General features: G+C 41.0%; 1 protein-coding gene and 1 long non-coding RNA gene across 4 annotated transcripts in view; one reads left to right on the forward strand and one right to left on the reverse strand.

The window, feature by feature from the left end:
- The window catches only part of LOC134008507 (zinc finger protein OZF-like), a 64,402-nt gene extending 48,393 nt beyond the window's left edge, over positions 1 to 16,009 (forward strand). The window contains exons 1-3 of one of the 2 annotated variants that reach the window (XM_062447919.1): positions 12,727 to 13,014; positions 14,136 to 15,052; positions 15,308 to 16,001. In XM_062447919.1, coding sequence (XP_062303903.1) covers positions 12,822 to 13,014; positions 14,136 to 15,025 — 1,083 coding nt within the window. In that variant the 5' untranslated portion in view covers positions 12,727 to 12,821 and the 3' untranslated portion in view covers positions 15,026 to 15,052; positions 15,308 to 16,001. Of the gene's footprint in view, positions 1 to 12,726; positions 13,015 to 14,135; positions 15,053 to 15,307 lie in introns of those variants that run through there. The other variant, XM_062447920.1, reaches the window with a different exon arrangement.
- Positions 3,298 to 7,244, reverse strand: LOC134008527 (uncharacterized). Of its 2 annotated transcripts, XR_009928136.1 has the most exons (4): positions 6,360 to 7,244; positions 5,586 to 5,599; positions 5,302 to 5,336; positions 3,298 to 4,710 (listed from the first exon to the last, which is right to left on the reverse strand). It is a non-coding gene; the product is annotated as an uncharacterized LOC134008527 (long non-coding RNA). The 2 variants fall into 2 exon arrangements; XR_009928135.1 differs by lacking the exon at positions 6,360 to 7,244 and having other exon boundaries at positions 5,586 to 6,340.
- Positions 16,010 to 16,810: the final 801 nt, after the last annotated feature.

Consider the following 16,810-nt stretch of genomic DNA (forward strand, 5'->3'; position numbering starts at 1 on the left):
TCAGGAAGTGTTGGGTCACATAGCTCAGCCTCATCTCTGATAGTGATGTCCTGATATTGTGGATGAATGTGTTTGAGTTTATGCAGCGCCTGCACTAGTTTAGACCAGGTGACAGTCTGGAACAGCTGATGACCTCTGTAACACAATCGTCTCTTCAGTTTTACTCTCATCACTTGAGACTCACTTCTCAGTCTGGGTAACGCTTCCACTGTTTCCTGCACCTCAGACGGGACACAAACCACATTGCCATGTATCGCTCTCTGTCGTCCTTTGGGAAGAGGAATGATCTTTGCAAACGCTATGCACTTGGCTATGAGATGTCTCTCCAATATGTTGAGGTCACACAGTTCAGGTGGAATGTCAGCGAGCTCCAAGTTGTTGGCTACAGCGAGTGTTGGCATGACTCCATCTTTAAGATGATTATGGCAGGTGTGACAGATCCACTCTTCCTTTCTCTCATCAGGCACATTGCACTGCTATTCATCTCTGCACTCATCATCACACACATGGACGTACTTTCCTGTCAGGCATGCTGCAACCATGTCTGGGTTTTGTACATAGTTTAATCTTTTACAGGGTCTCACTTGGTTTGGAAATGATGCTTTGTGACAGACGGTGCACACATAAGTGGGACCGGACTTTATTTGTGACCTGAAAACAAACATAGCCTCTTTGATCAAACTGTTGTCACTTTCTTCTGTTGGTTTATTTATCTGTCTGTATTTCCTTTTAATTTTCATGGCACATCTCATGTTCTGCATACTCCGATATGTAGGATTGTTTTTATATTTGTCTTTCATTCGTTGTTTCATTAGTTGTTTGTGTCTCAGTCTGAATGCCTGGTCATGGCTGTAACGCTGAACAATATGAGATCTCTTCTTTTGTCTAAAATCAATGCTATCTCTATAAAAAGCAGTGAAGTACAGTTTTTTTTCTTTTCTAAACTCAGCATTGTCTCGGTAGCGGTCCGTGCTGTTTTTGTTTCTTTCTAAATTCTGGATTATTTCTGTAACGAGAGACCAAGATTTGTTTTTGTTTCTCTCTAAATTGAGGATTATTTCTGTAACGAGAGACCAAGATTTGTTTTTGTTTCTCTCTAAAATCAGGATTATTTCTGTAACGTGAGACCAAGATCTGTTTTTGTTTCTCTCTAAAATCAGGATTATCTCTGTAACGAGAGACCAAGATTTTTCTTTTGTTTTCTCTAAATTCAGGATTATTTCTGTAACGAGAGACAAAGATTATTTTTTTTTCTGTCTAAAATCAGCATTTTCTCTGTACTGGGAGGAAATGTACTCTTTCCGTTTTCGCTTGAAGTCAACGTTGTCTCTTGTATTATTTATTTTCTTTTGTCTATATTCAGGGTTGTTCTGATATTGCCTTTTTGCATTAGATATTTTGCCTGCTTTAAATGCTTTATTTGAAGCATACTTTTCCCTTTCTTTCCTTTTCTGAATCTCTTTACTTTGTTGAGTTTTCTCTGACATCATCAGTCTTCTCTTCATTTTTATCCTTTTGTTTTTACTACACTTTGTTAGTTTACATGAGATTCCCTGTAATAGAACATCAGATAGATCACTGGCATCAGTATTTTCTACTGAAGAATAAATATTTGGTTCATTGATAGAAGCATCATGTGATTGAAGTAAAGTGGATTGACTTGACAGTTCTGGTTCATTGGGGGTATCAGGGAATATGACCTCTTGTTGTCTCACCGATGGTGTAAAGATGATGTCACTGGACTCTGCTGTCAATATGTTGTCAGAGGGATCACTGAGAAAAGGGTTTATCACTTGAGCAGTTGATTCTGATTCATTGTGAAGAGCATCATGTGATGATGTTGTGATGAAGACCTCTGGTTGTTTTACAGCTGGAATGTGAGGAGTCATTTCAGGTGAACTGGTCTGATCAGTGGTTGTGTTTCTCTTTAGAGTAGGTGAGTTTGATTCATCCACAGGGACAGCTGTAGGTCTGCAGTCTGTGTTTGGGAGACCATCGTTCAGGTTGACTGTGTTCACATTGTAGAATTCCACAGGCTTCAACTCATAGGTACAGGAGGACTCTGTGTCCATCATTCTGTGGGACTTCTTGAGCCTGTCAATCATGTCACTGAGACGTGAGAATGTCACCATGACAGCAGTACCTGGTGTGTGTGAACCGGCTGGTAGGGGCAAACCTCTGGCTGTTCTGGAATGTGGGTCAAAGAAACCATATCTGCCTGACTTGGTTCTGAACACTGCGATGCACAAGAGTATAATCAACAGCAGAGCATACTTCACATCAGATAACAAGCAGCGAGAGTCCTGACTCTAGGTCCAGAAAGCTATCCACAGCTCCAGGTAAAGGTTCTCCTAATGTGCCGTACCTTGAAAGCTGAGTCATGTTGGCATAGTGTGTAGCGATGCGTGCAGGAACTTCATCAGTGAGCTCATCGGTGGTCAGATAGATGTGATTAGTGACTTGTTTCCTGGTCTCTTTATACATTGTGTTACCTTTATCCAAAACATGGTCCAGGTCTGCTCTTGTGATTTTTTCATTCTCATGAAGGAATGCAAGAAAAGTCAGTGAGTTACAGGTGCACTGCCGATTTCTGGATCTTCCGTATCTGATAGAAGCCTGGCTGTGGGATGCGCGGACATGTTGTTCAGAAGGCTGATCTCCAGTATCTACACAGTCTGCATTAGAAGGTCCTGCTGCACATGGTTCTTTAATGGGTTGTCCTCTCTTTATAGTATTTTCATTAGATACCTCTGGTTCACATGACTCTTCACTTTGACGTCTAAGGTTTACCTGCTTGACATTAGAAGGTCCTGCTGTACATAAATCATCACTGTGACGTCCTCTCTTTACTACGTCTGCATATGATACCTGTGGTACACGTGACTCATCACTTTGACCTCCCTGTGTCACACTTCCACCATGAGACTCTGCAGACATCTTTTCCTCGCCACTGCTCTGAGGACCAACACATTCTGCTCTTTCAATCCTTGTTGCACAGGGATTCTCATTGGACAGCTGCCAGCGCAGGCTCTGAGATTTTGATCTCTTACTCTTCCTTGGCATTGTTGTTGTGTTTCAAAACCACAAATGGTATTGTTTTACTTGTATTCTACACAACCAAGATATTAAACACAATGGTATACATAATGGTAAAATGAACTATAAACAAAGCAGGATGTGAAAATAGATGAAACCAGTGTCTGGTTTTATTGACCAAGAATGATAAATTAACTCACAGAAAAGTTCAGGGTTTAACGCTTTGAAACTATACCCAAAGAGACTTCTCAGTATGCAAGCGTTGCTCTAGAAGGCTTGGTCTGTGGATATAAATGTGAAGTGTGTGCTCTATGGTATTTATATATTTTAGTTCTTGTTAATCAAATGCTTGGAATGTCAAATTCAGTGACAGTATATATTCCTTAGACGTATTATATTAAGGCTTTTATACACAAATAAAAGAACCCTTATTACAGTATATGACAATTTTAACAAAGCACTTCTATAAATACTGTGATCGGGTCTATTCTGGGCAGTGTACGTGAATAAGGGGTTCAATAAAGGAACAGATTATATTGAATATGTAAAAGATATTTCTCAAAGAAACCTGGACATTTTTTCATGTACTCAATGTAAAAACTAAAGTTTGACACTGACACACAACTGAACAAACTATGTTGCTTCCAATTGTTTATAACAGCGAGCCACTTATATCACAATCTGTTTTGTATAAATTACACTAAAGAAGATATTTTCCATCAATCCACAACCAGTTATCTAATATCAGCAGTGATCTGATCCTCAACTGTTTGCACTTACCAGCAGAGAGTAACTTAATAATACTAGTGTTTTATATTGTAAATCAGGAAGAGATGTCGTGGCAAATCCACGTCCTCCTTATAGATGGCTTTGTTTTATTTCAGTATGAACAAAGTAAATCAACTAAACACACATATACAGTGAATGATTGAAATAATGTACGTTAGTTGTAGAGCGAAGATATCTGCTACCAAACCAAACTTTAGGTACGAACAGCAGATCTCCAAAGCAACAACGATCAGGAAATTAACTTATTTTATAATATAGACTTTTACTACAATTGCTTTTTATGTGAAGTAACAAGAGCTTGAATTATGTTAATTTAATGATGAACTTTCATAAGAAATTATACATTTGGAAATGTAGCTTGTCAATAATCAATTACAACAAAATGTGTATGTTATGTGTTGTCTTTTACGGTTTCTGAATTAACTTTTCAGTTTTGTTCAAACCAATTGTGTTGGAAAAAGTCTCAGAAATAGCATAAATGCTTAGTCTAAGTTGTAAAAACAGCAAGTGTTTTAAGTGTATGAGTTGTAGACAGGAGAGGTAAGAGGTGAGGGTGAGAGAAGAAAGCCTCTCAGATTATTCAAATCAGATAGATCGGGTACCGGTAACCCAAGTCAAACCAACAGACAGGTCCTTGTGACCAAGGTTTAGTCCAAAATTCAGTTCAGAAAAAGGGCTCCAGAGTTTGTTCCATTCATTTGCCAAAGATTACCAACATCAGAGTGGGATAGAGGGGGATACAAAGTGTGAGTTGCCAAATGCAAAAGACAGAGCGGTAGATGTGACAGGAGAGACAGAGAGCCAACGTGTAGACAGAGTGGATACAAGGTACAGGAGAGATAGAGAGCCAATGTGATAGAGGAGAGATGCTGGACAGCAGGACACCTGGAAGACACAATACAAAACACACTTTAGACAGCAGTTTGAAGATCAATTTAAGGAACGTTTAAAGCTAAAATGCAGAATTTTCTCAAATAACTAGGATATTAAACAGTCTACCACACGTAATACTTCACTTATTTATATTAAAAACAATGCTGGTTCTAAATGTATCATTAAGGGGACTGGTTCAGATGTCTCACAGAGTTGCTGCTGCCAGCTGTCCTTCTACAGGGTTTGCCTTTTATGATTACCACACTGTTCATTTAATTATGAACCAACTATATAATACTTTAAAAAGTGTATTTTAAATAGATTCAAAGTTTAAGAAGTGTGTGTTTATTCATAAGATGTTAACAATCCACAATTAAAAGCTGATTCTCTGAATTCATGGAGCTGTGAAAGTCATTGCATTTTCCTTCAATGTTCTGCAAATATTTCAGAATAGAAAGCGTTTAAGAAATAAGGGGATTCGTGGACAGAAATCTCGAAAAGAGCCACAGACTCACACAGGCAGCGCAGCTGGGAGTGTTTCACAACAACTTCACAATGCGTTTTAACAAACTGCATTCAGTTTTAACTCATGTGTGAACTTACTGTGAAGTCACCTAGGAGTCACCAGCAGTGATGGTCTGTAGTTAAAAACAGAGAGGAAACAGGAAAAGTGAGGAGAGAAGTACATTACATTTCCATTCTTCTCCAAAAACAGTGTATCATATCCCATTTCACTCTAGAACTTAAGGTTGGGTGATTATTGTTAAGTAGGTAAGGGACAATTTGTGTCAAGACGGATTATTATGATGGGAAGACATTCTAAATTGTAAACCAATGTAATATCAGTTTAGTTCTAGCATAAACCATAACAATGTATGTGAACTTACTCTTCAGAGTCAGCCTGCAGGACAAAGGAGGGTGAGGGATGAAGAGGGAGAAAGAGACATTTTCAGTTCACTTCAGAAAACCAACCTCATAGCTCACTTTAAGGACTTTCAGGTTCTTTATTTATTATCAACATCACATGTAAAATGTACATTTAAGTGTGACTTTGAGGTAATCCTGTGTTGTCAACAGCATTCAATTGTATACCTTCAATATGTGTTACTGCATGTCAAGGACTTAAACATAATGCAACTGTCTCAGCATGGGACACAACATTAAAGCTGCCACGATCAATTATTAGTTAGCTCCACCAACACTTTAAAATAAGTCATACGGCGTCATTATAATTTACACAATTATGGTTCGTACACAGGTCTCAGAGCTCTATGTGAACACCGAAGCTACCATATAGTAAGGACAGGATGAGCCTATAAACGCGTTATGTTGTATGTTACGTTTTCACAATAGCGCAACAAATTCGCGCCACGTTGGTTATGAACATGATAGCATGACGTCACGCTCAGCTAACACTAGCATAGCGGCTAGCACTGACTTTAGCCACGCTAACCGGTTAGCTAGCTAGCTGGCTAAAGTGACAATAGCTGCTATGCTAGTGTTAAGCAAGCGTTAGCGTATGCAATACAGGTAAAATATTTCACTTCCATTCATGCATAAACTCTGTACGAGTTACAAATTAACTTCAACGCCTTTTTAAAACGTTATATTGTATTTATATCATTTAAATCATTATCGGTTAGAGGCTCACAGTTACTCACCAGAGAAGACGTCAGGACGGAATGATGCGCAGACGAGTTGACTGAATAGCTCAGTCTTGTGACTCAGCTGACTAATCAGCTAATACCAATCACCTGTGTAAGAGACTGAGTGGCGCGTGATTGTGTGGTTGCCACGGTGATGGTGCAGCTATGATGGCTAACGTGCTGAGAGAATAACGGAAATGAAGCTAGAATCCAAACCTCAAACAAGTTAACCTAGAAGCAAAACTATACGTCCAATCCAAAAAATAAGGATATTTTCCGAGACCCAAGCCTCTGCCGAAACCAGAGATGTCCTTTATATGTCTGCGCGGTCAGAAAGACGACTCTACCGGCAGTTTCAAAATCTTGTTCTTTTTGCTTTCTCTGATGATTTTGTCACCAGATTTGCATTGGTCTCTATGGGGCGAGAGTTGGACTTTGTCTCGCTTTCGTGGGGCTCTGAACAAATGTGTACGTCTGTTGGATTTAACAGACAACTGTCTACGACCAGCACAAAATTAGCTATCTATTGATCCAAAAATGAAGCATGAAGAGCAAAAATTGTGGCAATGCTGGCAAACTATAAATATTTTTTCAACGACATCCGAAGCTGCCCTCCACTCTAAGCATTTCAGTCTGCACTCTAGGGTTTCACGTAAACACCCATGTAAATCTCAGAAACGGCTTGAAAAAGTCATGAAACATAATCAGTGATATTGAAAAAAGGTGAATAGATATCAAAAAGCTGAATTATCTAAAAATAGTTTAGGGTTTTGTCAACATTTTAAAGTTTAAATGGTGGCTCTAGCTGAAAGATTGAGGAAGAAGAAGGATTTGGAAGTTGAAGAAGTTTAAAGAAGTTTGAGAGGATTTGAAAGAAAACTCCATTGGAAACCCATGTTAAAAATATTATGAATATTGATTTATATTAATTCAAGCATAAGAGGTACAAAGCTGAAAAGTCATAGCACCCATGGCCTGAAACTGCTGAATTTTTTGATAGCTGAACGGTTTTAATAGCTGAAGATTTGAAGGCGCTGAAAGGTGCCACGGAAGAAATAGAAGATAAATAATAACTAGAAAGGCATTTCCTGCTGAAAATGCGTTGGAATGCTGAAAGATGAAATTATTTTTCTTAAATTGCAGAAAATACAGAAATGAGAAAATACCCGCAAGCTGAAATGAATGTCAAGAAATGTGTGAGTCACACAAAAGAGGCAGTGTGGAAACTGAACTGCATCATCTAACAACGCTAAGAGCTGAAATACAATGCGGGAGAAGCTGAAAGCTGAACTGTTAAACAGAAGAAGTAGGCCTAGGCTAGCTAGTCATAAAAAGAATATTATTGTCTTATCAGCTGAAATTATAGTTGGGATAGTAATAGCAGTAGCAGATGTGTGCATTGAGTGCGTTTACTCGGCTTTCTTAGTAGGATTCAATGTGTTGATGGAATGAAACATACAGCATTAGGGCCGATACAGGAAGACACGGCGACACTTTGTTGCAGAAGGATGATGGTGCAAGTTTTGTCCGTGGAGCATACAACGATTAATAAAAAAGAATCATGTAGACGCGTTTATTGAGTAATCGCATAACTAATTACACATGTAAACGGAGTAATCGTATTATTGGCATAAACCGACAATTGCTAGTAATCGTGTTTCTCATGGTCAAGTAAACGTACCAATCACCTATTTGAGAGACTGAGTGATGCGTGTCTGTCGTTATGGTGATGGTGCAGCTATGATTGCTAACGCGCTGAGGGCAGAGAATAAGAGAAATGTAGCTAGAATCCACACCTCAAACATGATAACCTAGACGCAAAACTGTACGTCCAATCCAAAATCTAAGGATATTTTCCGAGACCCAAGACTCTGCTTAAACCAGAGATATTCTTTATATGTCTGTGCAGTCAGAAATACGACTCTACCTGCAGTTTCGAAAACGTGTTCCTTTTGCTTTCCTGGTGCGTGTTTGTTTGGTTGTCACGGTGATGGCGCAGCTGTGATGGCTAACGAGCTGGGCAGAGAGAATAACTAATGTAGCTAGAATCCACACCTCAAACAAGTTGACCTAGACGCAAAACTATACGTCCAATCCAAAAAATAAGGATATTTTCCGAGACCCAAGACTCTGCCGAAACCAGAGATGTCCTTTATATTTCTGTGCGGTCAGAAATACGACTCTATCGGCAGTTTCAAAATCTTGTTCTTTTTGCTTTCTCTGACGATTTTGTCACCAGATTTGCATTGGTCTCTATGGGGCGAGAGTTGGACTTTGTCTCGCTTTCGTGGGGCTCTGAACAAATGTGTACGTCTGTTGGATTCAACAGACAACTGTCTACGACCAGCACAAAATTAGCTATCTATTGATCCAAAAACGAAGCATATCAGAGCCACTCTGATATTTCATAACCAATCGCTAGCGTTCGCCTTAGCCAATTCCTTCACCACAACTGTAACAGAGCTAGCTGCCGTAGCTGGAAAATCAAACTGTTCCCGAACCCCGTGGGGAGGAGGGCCACAACATCATGGCCACCAACAAAACTCAGCAAAACTTGTTCTTGCTCCGGCTTTAGCTGTTGGATATTCGGCAGCGTTGCCACAACGGACCGAATGGCTTCGCTCGCATCTTTCTCCGCCGCCATTACGGAACTACAACACAAACTAGCGCATGACATCAACGTAATCGTTCTCAGCCACTCCCTCTGTTCGCTGATTGGCCGGTTGAAAATCAACCTGAAAAATCTGACTTATGTACCAAATGGCCAGACCTAGTACAGAAGCAATTTCAAAATTGAGCGGAAGTACGTAGGAGGGCAGAGACAGTCTACCCCCCCCCCCCCCCAAAGCTGTAAACCTAGGGGAAACACTGATATATATATACATACTCTCTCTTCTTCTGGCTCTTGTCGCATTTTTCTCTCCCTCCCCTCCCCTGACCTTCCCTGCTTGGCTTCTATCTTATTGTCTTGTCTTGTATACTCGAGAGACTCTCTCCGCATCACTCTCCGAAGCAAGAAACATGGAATTGATTAGCTGGTCTTTCAACGCAATTGACACCATCTTCTCGAAGAGAAGCTTGGGTTCGGGGGAACCTAACTGTCCTGACGGGACGTTCGCAGCTGGCTACTCGATGGACGCGTGGGAGAATTGGCGTGTCGTGTGCCTAGCGGGGCTTTCCGTGGAGGACGTGGAAGACATCTACCTATTCGGAACCATGATTACAGGCTTTCTGCTGATTGGCTTGGGCGCTGCCCTGGTATATCGGAAAATTGATGAAACGGCTACAGCTGTCAAAAGCCCCCTAAGGCTGCCCGACATGATTGATGCGATGGGCAGAGCTGTTGGCGCTCAGACTGTGACTTTACAACGCAATATGGATAACATCATGGAGAAGTTAGCGGCTCTGCAAAGGAAAGTGGACCGACTTGGAGACCATAATGTGTAGACGTTAGGGATGGGTATCGAGAACCGGTTCTTGTTTAAAACCGGTTCCCAGTGAATCGATTCCTTGGAATCGTTAGCAAAATTCCTTAACGATTCTGTTAACGATTCTCTGTGCCGTTAAACAATTAAAATGCTAAGTTTAATAATGGATTAAAAATCGATATGCTCAGTTTAATAATGGGACACGCGAACGTCCATCTGAATAAACTATAAAAGTTCGCGCACACATGCGCGAAGACAGACTGCAGCAAACATGGCAACTAGGAAGAAGCGTTGTAAAGTATGGTTGTATTTCACACGACAAAATGACAACAACGCCACTTGTAACGCGTGTAAAAAGTCTATTTCGTCGAAGGGAGGAAATACTACAAATATGAAGAAGCATTTGAACACACAGCATGGAATGAAGTTACTGGAACGTCATGTGTTCGATGCATGCAGCAGCGCAGCTAACGTTCGCGCTTCATCTCTAACTATCTAAGGTAGAGCTAAACTGCTCAAAAGTGATCACAACCACTTCTTACTGTGTGAAGCAATTTGCCTTTATTCTGTGTAGTCGATCTAGTTATCTTCTGTCCCGTCATTTGAAGCATACATTTTAGCTCCGGCATTCGTCTCCCATTAGTATTGATCTTATTGATCATTTCACGTTATCGGGGCGGCGTGTGTTATCAGCAAACGTTCGCGTTTTGCATTATTAAACTGAGCATATTGATTTTTAATCCATTATTAAACTTAGCATTTTAATTGTTTAACCTTTTAATAGTCCTGTTAAATGTACCTGAAAACGCCTAAATAACATACCCAAAGTACATTGAAAGCTGTTGTTGAACCATTTGGAGTACATGCATGTAAATGGTCTCTTTTGAAAGGTGACACTGAATTTCCCCTGTCGTTAGGACCCCTGTAAGTCCTACTGGTGTTGAGTAATAGAAGCTTGAACACAAGGAAAGTGAAAGTTTCTATCTCCGACTAGATTTTGTTTTGAAAACAGGCCTGAAGAGGCCTAGAGGTGGTAGGTATTAGCTTATTTCAGAGCCAGTCAAAGCCAGTTTGAGAAATTCGTTTAGAACGAGTGTGTGTGTTGGGGGGTGCAGGACGCACAGACCTAGTTGGCTGTAGAGGGGAACATCGATAAGAGAATCGATAAGGAATCGAATCGATAAGCAGGAATTGAAAAGGAGTCGGAATCGTTAAAATCTTATCAATACGCATCCCTAGTAGACGTGGAAATTGAATGCGCCTACTCGTCCAAACAACTAACCCAATCTTATCTGCTTTCGGCCCCGTAACCAGCACAGACCTTGGCCAAGGCCGTTGCTGGAGCAACAACTCCCCTGGAGAGCGCTGCAGCGAGACTCTCTTGTAGTCTTTCCCTTCCCCCCTCCCACTGACACCTGTGGATTGCGGTCTCTGTCTGGGTTACAACCAAGGATGTCTCCATGGCAATACAATCTGCGAACTGTGAATCTGACTGATTGTGGCCTAGATGAAGGCGTCAGCCCAGGCCTACTCATACACTAACTTTCACCATACTACAGATACACCTACTAAAGTGAAAGTTTCTATCTCCGACTAGATTTTGTTTTGAAAACAGAGGCCTGAAGAGGCCTAGAGGTGGTAGGTATTAGCTTATTTCAGATCCAGTCAAAGCCAGTTTGAGAAATTCGTTTAGAACGAGTGTGTGTGTGGGGGGGTGCAGTACGCACAGACCTAGTTGGCTGTAGAGGGGAACATCGATAAGAGAATCGATAAGGAATCGAATCGATAAGCAGGAATTGATAAGGAGTCGGAATCGTTAAAATCTTATCAATACGCATAACACACTAACTTTCACCTACTACAGATATGCCATCACCCCCCCACCCCCATCCAACGCCTTTGCCTGCTTCGTTCCCCCAGTGTGGCAGGCGGGTCTGTGGCAGGCGGGTCTGTGGCAGGCGGGTCTGTGGCAGGCGGGTCTGTGGCAGGCGGGTCTGTGGCAGGCGGGTCTGTGGCAGGCGGGTCTGTGGCAGGCGGGTCTGTGACCAGCGCTTTTTACGGCCGCAGGTCCAGATGCTGCTTGTTTGCACTGGCTTCCCACCCCCTTTGCATGTCATGAGTTCTGTAATGTTGTACAATGTATGTGCCTATGTGCTGAGGTGTTTTTTCCTGTTCCCACACTGTACTCCTCTAGGAGCATAGTCTGGGGGTTGAATTTTTTCAAGGGGGCACCGATAATGGCTACCTCGGTCGGTATCTTTCGGCCAAAGTAAATTCCTTGTCTGTGCAAACTTTCATGGCGAATAAAAACCCATTCTGATTCTATTTTTTTTTTTTTGGAGCACCGAAGACCCATTTTGACCCAGGAAAAACCCTATAATCCAGCTGATTGCGTCCAATTATATCCCTCCAGGCTCTTGTAGGCTTTCAAAGACTCCAGAGTAGGACGAATGAAAGTTGATAGAGTTGTAAATATCTGGATACAGAAGGTCAGGGAAGCCTTCCGTTTCACTGGTAAATGTCGTAAAAATAACTCCAGGAGCATTATATGGATCACTAATGTTTAATGGATCAAGTTTTGCTTTATAGCTGCCTATGTCTTTTGAATTAAAGTGCGCAGTGAACTCGGACAGGTTGAAATCCGTGCTGACGCCGTTCATTTTTGACACTACTTTCTTGCCAAAATGGCGATGTAAACAGTAAAGTCACGTGACGTCCGGAGCTCTATTGATCACCGGGGGGGTATTCCAGAATGCAGGTTATGCGACATACCCGGATAAGTTAACTTATCCGGGTATGTTAACTCCTCATATGACAGCCAGCGTAGTAGCAACATTGCCAGTAGGTTGCTGCAACATTGTGTGTCAGCTGGAGAGTTAATTTACCCGGTTATGGGTATTTACCCGGTTATGTCGCAAACCAGCTTTCTGGAATACCCCCCGGAACAGCTTGCGTTGTTTACATCCGGCTAGAAAGAAAGAGCTTGAGGGAGAAAGCGAACTTCCTCGAGCTACAATTTCGTAAACTATCCGAGTTTTTTAACACCAACATGTCTAAACAAGAGATGTTCAGGGATTTTCTCACTGAGCGATTAACAACAGCAGCTTTGGAGATATTCGCAGCCGCTGAAAAATTGTTTGCCGAGTTGGAAGAGGAGATTTCTCGTTCGAAGTACGAGAGTGCGCGACTGCAACGGATGTTGGACGATGTTACTCAACCTGAAATCAAGATTCACCGAAAAGGTTCAATATAATAACTACAATTGATTATAATCTGCTGTGTTTATATTCGTTATATCTTATTTCATGTAGCTCGTAACACCAGCTGTGTCCCTAGCAATCGTGAAATGAATTACTACGAAAGTAAATGTACTAATAATATCAGTGTACATCGTAGCCTACTGTACACTACATCTCACTATTGTTTTTTTTATCGTAATGTTAAATGAGCAAAAAGTTCAGTTTTGCATTTGTTGACGCTTGGAACTCTCCGTTGTGATTAGCTACATTGAGAGCAGAACGTTTGTCCTCCCTGTTAGTATAAACTAGTACGACACTAGCTGTGTCCCTAGCTATCTATCTGAGTGATATCCACCAGAATAGCAGTCCTCATAACCTCTTTGAGACAAGTGAACGAACGTCCAGTAAAGTAGAGCTAACAGCAAAATTCAAAAGAAAATATCTACAATGTTCAATCACCGATTTAGGCAAGAATTGAATGGTGAATTTGTGACCATATAATTACATGAGTGATATATTAAAACGTGTTAATCTATCAGTCTTTAAAGTTATAATTAAAATTCTAATTACTAGACCTCCTATGCACACATCCATAGGCTGCAGTCAATTGTCTATGAACCAAACATTTAAGAAACCAAAATGCATTCATTTATCCAAAGCATGTAAAGTGTGCACACACTAATTGAAAGCAGTGGTTTCACTGTGAATACAGGAGTGAAACCATAGGAGATCGGGCATCAGTCCTGGCTAGGGAAGTGGATAAAAAATGTAATGAACCTACTTAGTTGAATCTATGAATAATGACAGCTTATCAGAAGGCTAGATAAATGTTAAGATAGGTGTTATCCCTAACCTTAAACAAGTCATGTTATATGACATCAGAACTACCAGTTATACAATGTGCTGTAAATAATAATGGTGGTTAAATTGATTGTGGAGTCAGAACATCTTTGGTTCAGGGTTGGGTGAAGTGTTCCCTATTTGGACGACCATCCCAGAGACCCCATGCTGAGATCTCTGTCTACATACTTTAGTTTTAATTGGTCTCTTTAGTTTTCAATCTAGGTTACAGAATAATGAAGCAGGCCACATCTAACTGTTGTCTTGCCTCTTCTTCCCCCCAGATGTGCAGCAGCTCTCTCTCCCGGAGCCCCCACAGATTAAAGAGGAACAGGAGCTGTGGACCAGTCAGGAGGAAGAGCAGCTCCAAGGACTGCAGTCTGAAACTACAGACTCCATGTCCATTTCTACCAGTGTGAAACAGGACTGGGATCAGGAGGGCTCCTCTGAATGTTCAAATCTTGACCAAACTGTTAAAGTGGAGAACAGAGAAGGAGACTCTCTACCCAGCAACACAACTGAGGAGCAAATCAAAGCAGAGACTGATGGACAAGACTATGCAGCATCAGAACCAGGCAGTGACTCTCAGCCCCTCTCTGTTGTAGTTCCAGACTGTCCTAAAACTCAGAGTTTGGAGGAGGAACATGGAGGAGTGCTTCTGTTTCGGAACAGAAACATTGAGGCTTTGACAAGGGAAAATATGCCACAGAGACGTCACACAGGAAAAACAATACATCAGTGTCAACAATGTAACAACACTTTCAGTCATAAAAGTAAGCTGGTTATTCATATGAGGACACACACAGGAGAGAGACCATATCAATGTCAACAATGTAACAACACTTTCAGTCTGAAAAGTATTCTGGTTAATCATGTGAGGACACACACAGGAGAGAAACCATATGAATGTCAAAGATGTAACAAACGGTTTGCTAAGAAGGGTAATCTGGTTGAACACATGAGGATACACACAGGAGAGAAACCATATCAATGTCAGCAATGTAGAAAAAGATTTATCGTGAAGTCTCATTTGGTTCGACACATGAGGACACACACAGGAGAGAAACCATATCAATGTCAAGAATGTAGCAAACTCTTTGCTCATAGTAGTTCTTTGGAAAAACACATAAGGACACACAGAGGAGAGAAACCATATCCAATGTCAGGAATGTAGCAAACTCTTTTTTCAAAGTGGTTCTCTGTTTAACCCTCGTGCTGCCTTCGGGTCACATGACCCAAAGGTTCATAACAAACCATCGTTGTGTTTACCCAATTTTACCCAATACAAAAACAAATTAAAATAATTTTCTTTTAACCATTGCAATGTGGGGGGTCTGAGACAGCCCAACGGTTAAAAGAAAATGCTTCACTTTGTCTTTGTATGCGGTAAAGTTGTCGCAATACGACGGTGGGTCACAATGACTGATGGGTCAGAATGACCCGAAGATAACACAAGGGTTAAACACATGAAGACACACAGGTGAAAAACTGTATCAATGTCAACAATGTAACAGATCTTTTGCTGTGAGGCCTATACTATGGCGCAAGTTAAATATACCTGGGGGGTATTCCAGATAGCGGTTTTAGTGAAAACTGAGTTGGGTAACACTAAAATGAGGCAAACTCTGGGTTTTCCGTTCCAGAAAGAGAGGTAATGCAAACTGTGGGTCAATGTCCATGGTAACTGACTCTGTGAACCTAACCTACTCGCTAGCAGGTTTTCCATGACAAACTCTGCATTTCTACCTATCCCCTCCCACTTTCTGAGCCTGATACAGTTGGCAGACATGGGGTGTCCTTTCCTGGGTCAGCTGGCCGATCTTAAACAAAATTAAATTTGCTTTGTTATACGCCGGGAAAGGATTTTAAGACTGCGATTCGATGTGCTTGAATTCCCTGATGCATACCTAAGTTAACGTTACCGTTTCCCGTCACACCATAGTTTATTTTGGCAACATTCTCCGCCCTTCCATCGCTAATGTTACACACCGTGGACGTGCACTCAGAACTGACCAAATGCTTTTTGGCACTGAAAGAAAGACAAATCGTTGAAATTGTATTTGGTCTTCTTCATTGCCTACAAATAGAAATCCAACAATGAGTATTTTTATCGGCAATTGTTCCTACAATTTACATGATTCACCTGTGACCATGTACCCTCCTGTAACTGGTGTTCCAGCGAATCAATTTCAAGATTGTAGGGGGTCAATATTGGCCGAACAACATCAACTAACTAGAGAGGGTACAATTTCTGGGGAAATTGTAGGGTGTGCTTGCTTGCGTCGGTTGCACAGGGGTCCGTTTTTGAATGACATTTTTACAACTGATATTTCTGTATATTTTATATAAAAATGCATACTTATTATTTATAAAGATGACATAGATTTAAAAGCATTTTTTTTTTGCTGCTCATTTACAACTCAAAATACGAGTGAAGTGTAGAATGAAATAGATGTCTTCTCTTTTCCCCTGCAAGAGGCAGCCTCATCGTTGAAACAAAACGAATAAATTGGGCAGACCGGTGTAAAAATTGACCTAATCTCTATGATTTAAACGTCATTTTAAGTTTTTCCCTTCTCATGATATTTTCAGGCATTTAGCCTACTCATTGCATTCATTCATTAATAAAGTTACCCTGCAGTAGAAGATGGAATCGCGATTCAAACAGTACCATCTGCTAACTGAAAATATGCCCCCCAAAACGTAAATAAGCTTGACATTTATTTAGTGGAAAATCGCTCATTCATAAAAAGCTCACTGGTAGCGATCATTGTCAGTAACAACGCAAAATGCGATATAGCCCTGTGTGGAGAAGCTGCCCCGGTAAATTGTACTACTACGGTACAGTACTAGACTACTGCTGTGTTCGTCTTGGTAGAGATTGCGTTGGTTGAATTGGATTTAACGTTCCGTTGTACGGTTTAAGCTGAAATTAATTATTTTCATGAACAGATTGACA

The sequence above is a fragment of the Osmerus eperlanus genome, chromosome 22 (assembly GCF_963692335.1).
Source record: "Osmerus eperlanus chromosome 22, fOsmEpe2.1, whole genome shotgun sequence".
Lineage (NCBI taxonomy): Eukaryota > Metazoa > Chordata > Actinopteri > Osmeriformes > Osmeridae > Osmerus > Osmerus eperlanus.